The 11,610-nt window shown below is 51.9% G+C and overlaps 1 protein-coding gene and 1 pseudogene across 6 annotated transcripts; both read left to right on the top strand.

Annotated features, from left to right (window-relative positions):
• The first annotated feature begins 941 nt into the window (after nucleotides 1–941).
• Nucleotides 942–10,576, top strand: LOC117076051 (glutathione S-transferase theta-1). Of its 6 annotated transcripts, XR_004434232.1 has the most exons (6): nucleotides 943–1,142; nucleotides 4,198–4,285; nucleotides 6,487–6,637; nucleotides 9,416–9,592; nucleotides 9,798–10,176; nucleotides 10,492–10,576. XR_004434232.1 is itself a non-coding variant. In XM_033199060.1 (5 exons), the coding sequence occupies exons 1-5, from the start codon at nucleotides 1,031–1,033 to the stop codon at nucleotides 9,990–9,992; spliced, it is 723 nt and encodes a 240-aa protein (XP_033054951.1). In that variant the 5' UTR covers nucleotides 943–1,030; the 3' UTR covers nucleotides 9,993–10,198. The 6 variants fall into 6 exon arrangements, 4 of the variants coding, with proteins under 4 accessions (XP_033055297.1, XP_033054951.1, XP_033055164.1 ...); XM_033199060.1 differs by lacking the exon at nucleotides 10,492–10,576 and having other exon boundaries at nucleotides 9,798–10,198; XR_004434266.1 differs by lacking the exons at nucleotides 4,198–4,285; nucleotides 6,487–6,637 and having other exon boundaries at nucleotides 985–1,142.
• Nucleotides 7,427–8,186, top strand: LOC117076227 (annotated as a pseudogene).
• Nucleotides 10,577–11,610: the final 1,034 nt, after the last annotated feature.

Raw genomic sequence — 11,610 nt, 5'->3', positions numbered from 1 at the left:
GAGATCGAGACCATCCTGGCTAACACGGTGAAACCCCGTCTCTACTAAAAAATACAAAAAACTAGCCGGGCGAGGTGGCGGGCGCCTGTAGTCCCAGCTACTCGGGAGGCTGAGGCAGGAGAATGGCGTAAACCCGGGAGGCGGAGCTTGCAGTGAGCTGAGATCCGGCCACTGCGCTCCAGCCTGGGCGACAGAGCGAGACTCCGTCTCAAAAAAAAAAAAAAAAGAAAGTGATATGTGACACTGATACTGTTTGACAGACTCCATGGCAGGCCTTGGGGGGCTCCCTGGCAGCAAGGGACAGGTCTGGGCTTACAACTTGGCAGATGAATTTTGGGGTGTGGACTTGAAAGGACTTAGGAGGGCTCTAGCTTCCCTGTCATTTTAAAGATGGAGAAACACAGGCCTGGAGAAGGGAAGAAATAAATCCAGGGAATGCGATGGATGGCACTATGCTTGCAGGGGCAGGAAGACCAAGGTTGTCACATTCCAGGGAGTGCGACTGGAGTGAAGCGAGTGGCCACAAAACACTGAACGTAAGCCCTGAGGCTTTGCCACTTGCTGGCACCAAGGACTCTGCAGTGTTGAGCCAAGAGGATGGACTTTGGAGCCAGACTTTCTGGGTCTATAATCATTCAGTGTTTATCTCCTCCTCTAAAATGGGGACGATGGGAAATTCTGACACACGCTTCAACACAGATGCACCTTGAAGACATTATGCTAAGTGAAATGAGAGAGCCAGGAACGAAAGGCATGGAACTGGGGCCTCTCTGTGCGTCCCCCTGAAGGACAACCGTCTCTTGGCCACCCGCCCTGATCCCGCAGGAGCCAGGCTGGCCCAGCCCTCCGACAGGCCGCCTGCCGCCCGCGATTGGACTAAACAGCGTCCCCAGGCGCCCGAGCCGCCCAATGGGGCCCCGCGGTCGGGGGGCGAGGCCGCAGGGGCGTGGTCTGAGGTCCGAGACCGGAGTCCTGGCACTGGAGTTTGCTTTCTCCCGCTGGTTTCCTGTCTGGTCGGTCTGTCCCCGCTATGGGCCTGGAGCTGTACCTGGACCTGCTGTCCCAGCCCTGCCGCGCTGTTTACATCTTCGCCAAGAAGAACGGCATCCCCTTCGAGCTGCGCATCGTGGATCTGATTAAAGGTAGCTCTGGCCTCAGGTTTGGGGAACTGAAAAGTCAGGAAGGGACAGGTAGGCATACATAGCTTAGGGAACTTCTCCCGGCGCCACCTTCTTCCTGGGGCCCTTGCTGGTCTGGTTTGGAGACCGAACGGAGAAAGAGCCAGCAGGGAGATCCAAGAGTGGGGGCTCCCCCAAACTCTGCTCGGTCTCACGGAATAGACGACGGGGTTCCCCTAAGGCCGAATAAAGGGGTTTGGCTCATGAAGAGAAGCGAGACCGGAGGACAAAAACGGGCACAGCTGGGTGCAGGGGCACACGCCCGTAGTCCCAGCTACTCCAGAGGCTGCGGTGGGAGGATCGCTTAAGCCCAGGAGTTCCAGGCTGCAGGGCGCTGTGTTAGTTTTCCTTCTAACAGTCAGGACCCTCAGCTGCAGGTCTGTTGGAGTTTGCTGGAGGTCCACTCCAGACCCTGTTTGCCTGCGTATCACCAGTGGAGGCTGCAGAACAGCAAATGTTGCTGCCTAATCCTTCCTCTAGAAGCTTCGCCTCAGAGGGGCACCTGGCCTTATGAGGTGTCAGTCACCCCCCTACTGGGAGGTGGCTCCCAGTTAGGCTACTCGGGGGTCAGGGACCAACTTGAGGAGGCAGTCTGTCCGTTCTCAGATCTCAAACTCCGTGCTGGGAGAACCACTACTCTCTTCAAAGCTGTCAGGCAGGGACGTTTAAGTCTTCAGAAGTTTCTGCTGCCTTTTGTTCAGCTATGCCCTGCCCATAGAGGTGGAGTCTACAGAGGCAGGCAGGCGTCCTTGAACTGCAGTGGGCTCCACCCAGTTCGAGCTTCCCCGCCGCTTTGTTTACCTACTCAAGCCTCAGCAATGGGGGACGCCCCTCCCCCAGCCTCACTACCGCCTTGCAGTTCATCTCAGACTGCTGTGCTAGCAGTGAGCTAGGCTCAGTGGTGGGACCCTCGGAGCCAGGCGCGGGATATAATCTCCTGGTGTGCCGTTTGCTAAGGCCCTTGGAAAAGCGCAGTATTAGGGTGGGAGTGTCCCGATTTTCCAGGTGCGGTCTGTCAGGGCTCCCCTTGCAGGGCGCTATGATGGTGTCCTTGAATAACCACTGCACTCCAGTCAGGGCATTCTAGCAAGACCCCGTCTTAAAAAAAAATAAAAATAAGGAAGAAAATGAAAAGGCGTGTGACCTGGGCCTAGGGCAAGGCGGGATGAGAGAGGTTAAGGGTGCCAGGTGTAGAGACTGGGACAGGATCAAGTCCCTTCTTTGTGGTCCAGCTGCTGAGATTCTGCAACAGCAAACAGCTCAGGACGTGACTTTCCATCCCTGCCCTCTGCACTCGTCCAGTCTGCATTGGGGTTCCTCTTTGTCCCTTCCTTCCTCTGCGCCTCCTGTTTTGCCTCTGACCTTGTCCTTATCCTCTACTTCTTTTCTTTTTTCTGTTTTTTTTTTTTTTTTTTTTTGAGACAGAGTCTTGCCCTTGCTGTCACAGTGCAGTGGCATGGATCTCGAATCACTGCAACCACCGCCTCCCGGGTTCAAGCGATTCTCCTGCCTCAGTCTCCTGAGTAGCTGAGATTACAGATGTGTGCCACCATGTCTGGCTAATTTGTAACAGAGATGGGATTTCACAATTTTGGTCAGGCTGTTCTCAAACTCCTGCCATCAAATGATCCACCAGCTTAGCCTCCCAAAGTGCTGGGATTACAGGCATGAGCTGCTGTGCCTGGCCCAAGGCATTTTGTTTGTTTGTTTGTTTGTTTGTTTTTGAGACGGAGTCTTGCTCTGTCACCCAGGCTAGAGTGCAGTAGCAGGATCACAGCTCACTGCAACCTCTGCCTCCCAAAACCTTGTCCTCTGCCTCTTGTTCCTGCTGGGGAGGTAGGTTGCCCCAGGGGGTATGCTGGGAGCAGAAGGGGGACCCCGGGGCTTGGTGAGTCCTACACCCTGTTTTGTTTTTCTGGCATGCCTCCAAGGCCCTTGAGGACTCAGCTGGCAGGCCCAGGCCCAGTGCGGGTTGGGGTAGTAGGAGGGGTTGGAAGCAGAACCCAGGTATGGCTAATTGGGCAAGTAAGGCGACTCTACTTGGCTAAACCTTCTGCCCAGGGCTCCCACTCCATGGCTGGCCCTCTGCCTGAAACTTCTCCACCTAGTCTCTACTGGAAACTGCCCACTGTCCTGCACAAGGACTTCCTCTGCAGAGTATGGGGCAGAGGAAAGGGAATGGGAGGCAAGAAGACGTCCAAGCTGGTTGTCAAATATAGTGGTGCAGAGGAAAGCATGTTTTACTAGGAAAGAGAGGAGGGTGTTCCTGGTGAAGGAAGAGTCTGAAGGGAGGGTAAAGAGACAGTAGCAGGCTGGGCATGGTGGCTCACACCTGTAATCCCAACACTTTGGGAGGTCGAGGTAGGAGGATCACTTAAGGCCAGTCGTTCATGACCAGCCTGGGCAACATAGCGAGACCCCATCTGTTAGGGGAATAAAAGGTCAGGGTACGGGAGGTGGTAGCAGGTATGCTACGCACAGCTCCACCATGCCCAGGGCAGGGTGAACAAAGGGACATGGTGGAGCCAGTAGAAGTTGCTTCTAAGTAGGTAGATACCAGAAAAAGGCCACTTCTCTGTGTTTCATGACCCTGCCTTACAGTTAATGGTGGAAGGGACAAGGTAGTAAGCCAGAGTCCCCTCAGGTGACCTATCCTGCAGCTTGGGACGCTCTGATTGTAAGTTCATGAAGCTGGCGATAGTGGAAAGAGGAGGTAGGTAGGGTGCATGCAAAGGTCCAGGAACCATACCCTGCACAGTGAGCTCTGTTGCAGTGGGGCAGGCTGTGGAAGGAGGCTGTGCCTACAGGACTTAGCAAGGGGTGTTGTCTATTTTGTACCAGCCAGTGGAGTGGCCTCCTCCTCCTCGCGCAGGGGCCCTTCCAGTCTTTGCCAACCAGGAGTGCAGACTGGTGGGAAGAAGAGCTATGAAACTGAGGCCTGAGCATTGCAGGGAGGGGCACAGGCCATGGCGGGCTCAGCGTTCTCCTCCCACCACCCACTATGCTGGATTCTTCCCAGGTCAGCACTTAAGCGATGCTTTTGCCCAGGTGAACCCCCTGAAGAAGGTGCCAGCCTTGAAGGACGGGGACTTCACCTTGACAGAGAGGTAAGTGGGACCCTAGGGCTGCTGCCAGGCCTGCTGGAACCATCTTGCTCTAACCCTGTATTTCACAGGCAAGGAAACTAAAACCTTCAGAGGCAGAGAGTCTCTGTGCCCCGCATCCCGCAGAGAGTCAGTACTGGACCCCAGGCCCCTGGCTTCCTGCTATTCCAGTTCACCCTGATGATTGGAAAAGCAAACATCTACTTTACTTCCACACCAGTCCTTTGGTTGCTGGTGAGAGTATCCTTGAGGCAGGGCAGGCCAGTGGAAGAAGGCAGCTTTGCCCACCATGGGGCAATCCTCTGGCCAAGCTTCTGTGGCGATGGCTCAGTGGCATCTGGGCTGCCCGGTGGCACCATCTCTGGGCTGCAGCTTCCCGGGATGGGTCTCCCCCATGGGAGAGCCACCAGATATGGACGTCTTACATCACAGCAGGTCCCAAGAAGTTGAGTCCTCTTCAGGAAAGGCCAACCTTTCCCCAGTTCTGCCCCTTTTGTCACCAGAGTCACCCTTCCCATAACAAGAAGAACCTGGAGTTTGTGCTTTAGAGCTCATCTCTGAAATCTCAGGATGGATGCACCTCCAATGAATTCCTCTGACATTCTGCCAGGGACCTTCTTCCTTCCTGGTGCCCCAGGTGTCCTGAGTCCTTGTGTTACCCAGCATTGTGCCCCCCAGGTACCAGCCAGAGTCAATGTGCAATCTCTGCGTTTCTCTGCCACTACTCTCACCTTCGGGAGGTCTGTGGCTCACAGGACCTGCAGCCCTCCTCAGAGATGGCTTGAACAACTGGCTCGGAGCAAAAGGAGCTCCTGGGCACCCTGCACAGACAATGGAGTTGTTAAGCTGGGACATGGGTGTAGCCCCAGCTTAATAGAGAATATGGGCCAGTGGCAGATACAGAGGTTTTCTGCCCTTTTGGCCTGCATGCCCAACCCTTGGGAAACCCCAAGTTCCTGAAAGCTTTTCTGTGTCTCCAAATGGACACATCCTGTGTCCTTCCAGGTCCATGCTCATCCCATCACCATGGCAGCCCTCAAAACCCAGGGAAGGAGGAGAGTGCCAGGGCGCCTTGTCTGTTCTGTTTTTCTAGGATCCTGCAGCTGCAAGAGTGTTTCCCGAGTGGTGCTTTAGGGAGCCAAACTACCTCAGTCGGCTTAGATAGGAGTGGATTCTTGGCAGAAAGAATGATAGAAAGAACAAAAGGACATGGGAGCCTTTTTGAACAATCAGGCCGTCACAGGCTGGTCGGAATCCCAGCGGATGAGAGTGGATGTAGAATGCAAAGAACTGAGCGTCTTTAAAGCTCAGCTTTGATGACCCATCCTCCTGGAAGCTCTCTCTGATTCTCTGATCAGAAACTGTCTCTAAGCATTTGGCAAGACATTCTGTTGTGGGATTTTGCCTGGTGGTAAGAAAAGCTTGGGTATAGCCTCAGAAAGATTCTCAGCTCTACCATTAAGAGCTGTGTGCTCTAGGGCAAGTCTCTGCCTTTCTAAGCCTGGTTTTCTTCTCTGGAAAATGAGGCTAATACTTTGGCAAATTGTCAGAAAGTTTAAAGAAGTGTGCTGGGCACAGTGGTTCGTGCCTGTAATGCCAGTACTTTGGGATGCCAAGGCTGGAGGATTGCTTGAGGATAGGAGTTTAAAACCAGCCTGGGCAATGCAGTAAGATCCCATCTCTACAAAAAAGAAAAAAAAAATAGCCAGGCACGGTGGTGCATTATTGTAGAAATTGAAGCTGCAGTGAGCTGAGATTGCAACACTGCACTCCAGCCTGGGTGACTGAGGAAGATCTTGTCTCAAAAAAAAAAGAAAAAAAAAAAAAAAGGCCAGGCGCGTTGGCTCATACCTGTAATCATAGCACTTTGGGAGGCGGAGGTGGGCGGATCACAAGGTCAGGAGTTGAGACCATCCTGGCTAATAGGGTGAAACCCCGTCTCTACTAAAAACACAAAAAATTAGCCAGGTGTGGTGTCACACGCCTATAATTCCAGCTACTTGGGAGACTGAAGCAGGAGAATCTCTTGAACCCGGAGGCGGAGGTTGCAGTGAGCCAAGATCGCACTACTGCACTCCAGCCTGGGTGACAGAGCGAGACTCCGTCTCAAAAAAACAAAAACAAAACAAAACAAAAACAACTACGTATAGAATACCCAGCACAGTGCCCTTCCCTTACCTATCGTGACTCCCCCACACCCACAGTGTGGCCATCCTGCTCTACCTGACGCGCAAATATAAGGTCCCTGATTACTGGTACCCTCAAGACCTGCAGGCCCGTGCCCGTGTGGATGAGTACCTGGCATGGCAGCACACGGCTCTGCGGAGAAGCTGCCTCCGGGCCTTGTGGCATAAGGTGAGGCTGGGAGTGTTGGGGGTGGCAGCGAGAACATTCCCCAAAAGTGCTCAGGCACCATTTTGTTCTTTTCAGTTTTGGATTATTTCTACTGACCTGTCTTTGCCTTCACAGATTCTTTCCTCTGTTGTGCCAAATTGCTATTAAGCCTATCCAATACATTCTTTGTTTGAGATATGTATTTTTCAACTCTGGAAATTCCATTTGGTTGTTTTTAGAATTTCCACTTCTCTGCTGAAATTCACCATCTGTTTATCCATTTTATCTGTCTTTTCTTCCAAATTCTCTAACATATTTATCACTGTTACCTAAAAATCTTTGTCAACTAATCTCAACGCGTAGGTGTTCTGTGGATCTGTTTTGTTTTGTTTTGTTTTTTTGAGATGGGGTCTCACTCTGTCACCCAGGCTGAGTGCAGTGGCGCGATCTCAGCTCACTACAACCTCCACCTCCCAGGTTCAAGTGATTCTCCTGCCTCAGCCTCCTGAGTAGCTGGGATTACAGGTACCCACCAGCACACCTGGCTATTTTTTGTATTTGTAGTATAGACCGGGTTTCACCATGTTGGCCAGGCTGGTTTTGAACTCTTCACCTCAAGTGATTCGTCCTCCTTGGCCTCCCAAAGTGTTGGGATTACAGGCATGAGCCACCACACCCAGCCTATGGGTCTATTTCTATGGATTGTTTTTTCTCCCTCTTAATTATGGGTCACATTTGCCTGCTTCTTTGCTTGTCTCATGATGTATTATTATTATTTTTTATTTTTTTGAGACGGACTCTCACTCCATTGCTCAGGCTGGAGTGCAATGGCGTGATCTTCTTGACTCACTGCAACCTCCGCCTCCTGGGTTCAAACAATTTTCCCACCTCAGCCTCCCAAGTAGCTAGAATTACAAGCACCTGCCATCGTGTCCGGCTAATTTTTCTATTTTTGTAGAGACAGGGTTTCACCATGTTGGCCAGGCTGGTCTTGAGCTCCTGACCTCAGGTGATCCTCCCACCTCGGCCTCCCAAAGTGCTGAGATTACAGGCGTGAGCCACCATGCCCGGCCTCATGATGTATTCTTGTGTGCGAGACATTATGATAAAAGAAGAACAGAGATTGAATTGCATAATAAATACCCCCAAGAAAGGGCTTGCACTTCCCTTTGTCGGGTAACCAGGATGCGAGGTTGTTCTCTTCTAGCTAATCAGGAGGTGGGCTGGGTTGCAGGTTTAGTTGGTTTCAGTTTATCTTTGGTTTCAGATATCTTGAATGTGAGATCAGGTCACTAGCTCAGTCTAGCACGGCTTTAAAATCTAATCACCGACTACTATGTTGCGTATAAGATCTCTCTGCTTTTCAGCTCTGTCCCCAGTTCCCAAACTGCTGCTCAGTCAGAAAAGCCTGTGCCTGTGGCAGCCTTTCTCCCTGCCTGCTTGGGGGTCCAAGGAAATGAAATTGGAAAGTAGCTCCTCTAGGAATGGGTTATGCCTCTCTGGAATTTAGTTCATTTAGTCAAGTGCTGTCTGATAGAAGTATAATGTGAGCCACATACGTAATTTTAAACTTTCTTTTTTTTTTTTTTTTCTTTGTTGAGACGGAGTCTTGCTCTGTCGCCCAGGCTGGAGTGCAGTGGCCGGATCTCAGCTCACTGCAAGCTCCGCCTCCCGGGTTTACGCCATTCTCCTGCCTCAGCCTCCCGAGTAGCTGGGACTACAGGCGCCCGCCACCTCGCCCGGCTAGTTTTTTGTATTTTTAGTAGAGACGGGGTTTCACTGTGTTCGCCAGGATGGTCTCGATCTCCTGACCTCGTGATCCGCCCGTCTCGGCCTCCCAAAGTGCTGGGATTACAGGCTTGAGCCACCGCGCCCGGCCAATTTTAAACTTTCTAGTAGGCACAATTAAAAAGTAAAAAGAGTCCGAGCACAGCGGCTCATGCCTGTAATCCCAGCACTTTGGGATGCTGAGGCAGTGGATCACCTGAGGTCAGGAGTTCAAGACCGGCCTGGTCAACATGGGGAAACCTTGTCTCTACTAAAAACACAAAAATTAGCCAGTCTTGATGGCCTGCGCCTATAATTCCAGCTACTTAGGAGGCTAAGGCAGGAGAATCGCTTGAACCCTGGGGGCAAAGTTTGCAGTGCGCCAAGATGGTACCACTTCACTTCAGCCTGGGTGACACAGCTAAACACCGTCTTAAAAGAAAAAAAAAAGTAAGGCTGGGTGTGGTGGCTCACACCTGTAATCCCAGCACTTTGGGAGGCCGAGGCGGGTGGATCACGAGGTCAGGAGATTGCGACGATCCTGGCTAACAAGGTGAAAACCCGTCTCTACTAAAAAAAAAAATACAAAAAATTAGCTGGGCATGGTGGCGGGCACCTGTAGTCCCAGCTGCTCGGGAGGCTGAGGCAGGAGAATAGCGTGAACCTGGGAGGTGGAGCTTGCACCTCCAGCCCGGGCAGCAGAGCAAGACTCTGTCTCAAAAAAAAGAAAGAAAGAGAGAGAGAGAGAGAGAGAGAGACAGAGACAGAGAGAGAGAGAGAGAGAGAGAGAGACAGAGAGAGAGAAGAAAGAAGAAAGAAAGAAAGAAAGAAAGAAAGAAAGAAAGAAAGAAAGAAAGAAAGAGAAAAGAAAGAAAATTGATATATTTTACTTAACCCAATGTGTTGAGAATATTCTCATTTTGGCCAAGAAGTACAAAAAAAGATGCTCAGCATCACTAATCATTAGGGAAATGCAAATCAAAACTAACTCTCTACCCCACTAACTCCTGACTTTGCCTGCCCAATCCTCAGATGATGTTCCCTGTTTTCCTGGGTGAGCCAGTATCTCCTCAGACACTGGCAGCCACCCTGGTAGAGCTGGATGTGACCCTGCAGTTGCTCGAGGACAAGTTCCTCCAGAACAAGGCCTTCCTTACTGGGCCTCACATCTCCTTAGCTGACCTGGTAGCCATCACGGAGCTGATGCATGTGAGTGCTGTGGGCAGGTGGGCCGGCTAGGCCAGGGGGCCCTGGCTAGTTGCTGAAGTCCTGCTTATGCTGCCACACCTGGCTATAGCACTGTGCTTAAGTGTGTGTGCAAACCCCTCCTGAAGATCTATGGTCCCCAAATCAGATGCTGCCCATCCCTGCCCTCGCAACCATCCATCCCCATTCTGTCCCCTTTTCTCCACAGCCTGTGGGTGCTGGCTGCCAAGTCTTCGAAGGCCGACCCAAGCTGGCCACATGGCGGCAGCGCGTGGAGGCAGCAGTGGGGGAGGACCTCTTCCGGGAGGCCCATGAGGTCATTCTGAAGGCCAAGGACTTCCCACCTGCAGACCCCACCATAAAGCAGAAGCTGATGCCCTGGGTGCTGGCCATGATCCGGTGAGCTGGGAAGCCTTACCCCTGCACTGCCCTCAACAGTCCACAAAGCACTTTCATTTCTAATGGCCCAGAAAGCAGGAATGGCTTGCCTAAAACTTGCCCAAGTCCCAGAGCGCCTCAGCTCCCAAGGCCACCATCCCTACCCTGTCTTCCACAGCTGCCTGAAAGCCACAATGAGAATGATGCACATGGCCGGGCGCGGTGGCTCAAGCCTGTAATCCCAGCACTTTGGGAGGCCGAGACGGGTGGATCACGAGGTCGGGAGAGCGAGACCATCCTGGCTAACACCGTGAAACCCCGTCTCTACTAAAAAATACAAAAAACTAGCCGGGTGAGGTGGCGGGCGCCTGTAGTCCCAGCTACTCGGGAGGCTGAGGCAGGAGAATGGCATAAACCTGGGAGGCGGAGCTTGCAGTGAGCTGAGATCCGGCCACTGCACTCCAGCCTGGGCGATAGAGCGAGACTCCATCTCAAAAAAAAAAAAAAAAAAGAGAATGATGCACACTGAGATCCTGTGTCCTTTAATCACTGCATTTCATTTTCATTTTGGATAATAAACCTGGGCTCAGCCTGAGCCTCTGCTTCTAACTCTAATGTGTGATTTATTTGACTTTCCTCTGTCCCACCCCTAGTCTTGGTCTCTATCTGAAAGACAATCCCCCTTCCCAGGCCGTTTGGGTCAGCTTCTCCCTGATGTTTGCCAAGAGTGAAATTAATAAATGTGGCTGAGAGTGCTAGCTCATGCGTATAATCCCAGTACTTTGGGAGGTCCGGGTTGGGGAATTGCTTGAGTCCAGGAGTTCAAAATAAATTTTTTTTTTTTTGAGACAGAGTCTTGCTCTGTTGCCCGGGCTGGAGGGCAGAGGCACGATCACAGGTTACTGCAACCTCTGCCTCCCAGGTTCAAGCGATTCTCCTGCCTCAGCCTCCTGAACAGCTGGGATTACAGGCATGCACCACCACACCTGGCTAATTTTTGTATTTTTAGAAAAGACGAGGTTTCACCATGTTGGCCAGGCTGGTTTCAAACTCTGTACCTCAACTGATCTGCGCTTCTCCACCTCTGAAAGTGCTGGAATTACAGGAGTGAGCCACTGTGCCTGGCTCCCCCAAAAAATATTTTTTCAGAGATGGGGTCTCACTCTGTTGCCCAGGCTGGAGTGCAGTGGCACAGTCATAGCTCACTGCAGCCTTGAGGTCCCAGGCTCAAGCAATAGTCCCACCTCAGCCTCCTAAGAAGCTGGGACAACAGGTGCACCCCACCACGCCCAGCTAATTTTTTTATTTTTGTAGAGACAGGGTCTTGCCATGTTGCCCAGGCTAGCCTTGTACTCCTGTGCTCAAGAGATGCTCCCGCCTCTACCTCCCAAAGTGCTGGGATTACAGGTGCCAAGACACCACATGCAGCCAAAAAAAATTTTTTTAAAAATTAGCCAGGCATGGTGGTGCATGCCTGTAGTTCTAGCTACTCGGGAGGCTGAGGTGGGAGGATTACTTGAGCCCAGGAGCTCGAGGCTGCAGTGAGCTCTGATTGAGCCATAGCATTCCAGCCTGGGGCAACAGAACAAGATCCTGTCTCTAAAAACACGCAAAGAAACCCAGAACAAAACGAAACAAAAAGC

The sequence above is a fragment of the Trachypithecus francoisi genome, unplaced genomic scaffold (genome assembly GCF_009764315.1).
Source record: "Trachypithecus francoisi isolate TF-2019V2 unplaced genomic scaffold, Tfra_2.0 Contig00196, whole genome shotgun sequence".
In the NCBI taxonomy this organism is placed as follows: Eukaryota; Metazoa; Chordata; class Mammalia; order Primates; family Cercopithecidae; genus Trachypithecus; species Trachypithecus francoisi.
The sequence above is the reverse complement of the archived record's forward strand: the minus strand, read 5'-3'. Positions and strand labels throughout refer to the sequence as shown.

Coding starts and splice junctions, on each gene's coding strand:
- LOC117076051 (XM_033199060.1), top strand. CDS start 1,031: ATGGGCCTGGAGCTGTACCTGGACCTGCTGTCCCAGCCCTGCCGCGCT. Junction 1,143..4,197: donor CATCGTGGATCTGATTAAAG/GTAGCTCTGGCC, acceptor GATTCTTCCCAG/GTCAGCACTTAAGCGATGCT. Junction 6,638..9,415: donor TCCGGGCCTTGTGGCATAAG/GTGAGGCTGGGA, acceptor CCCAATCCTCAG/ATGATGTTCCCTGTTTTCCT.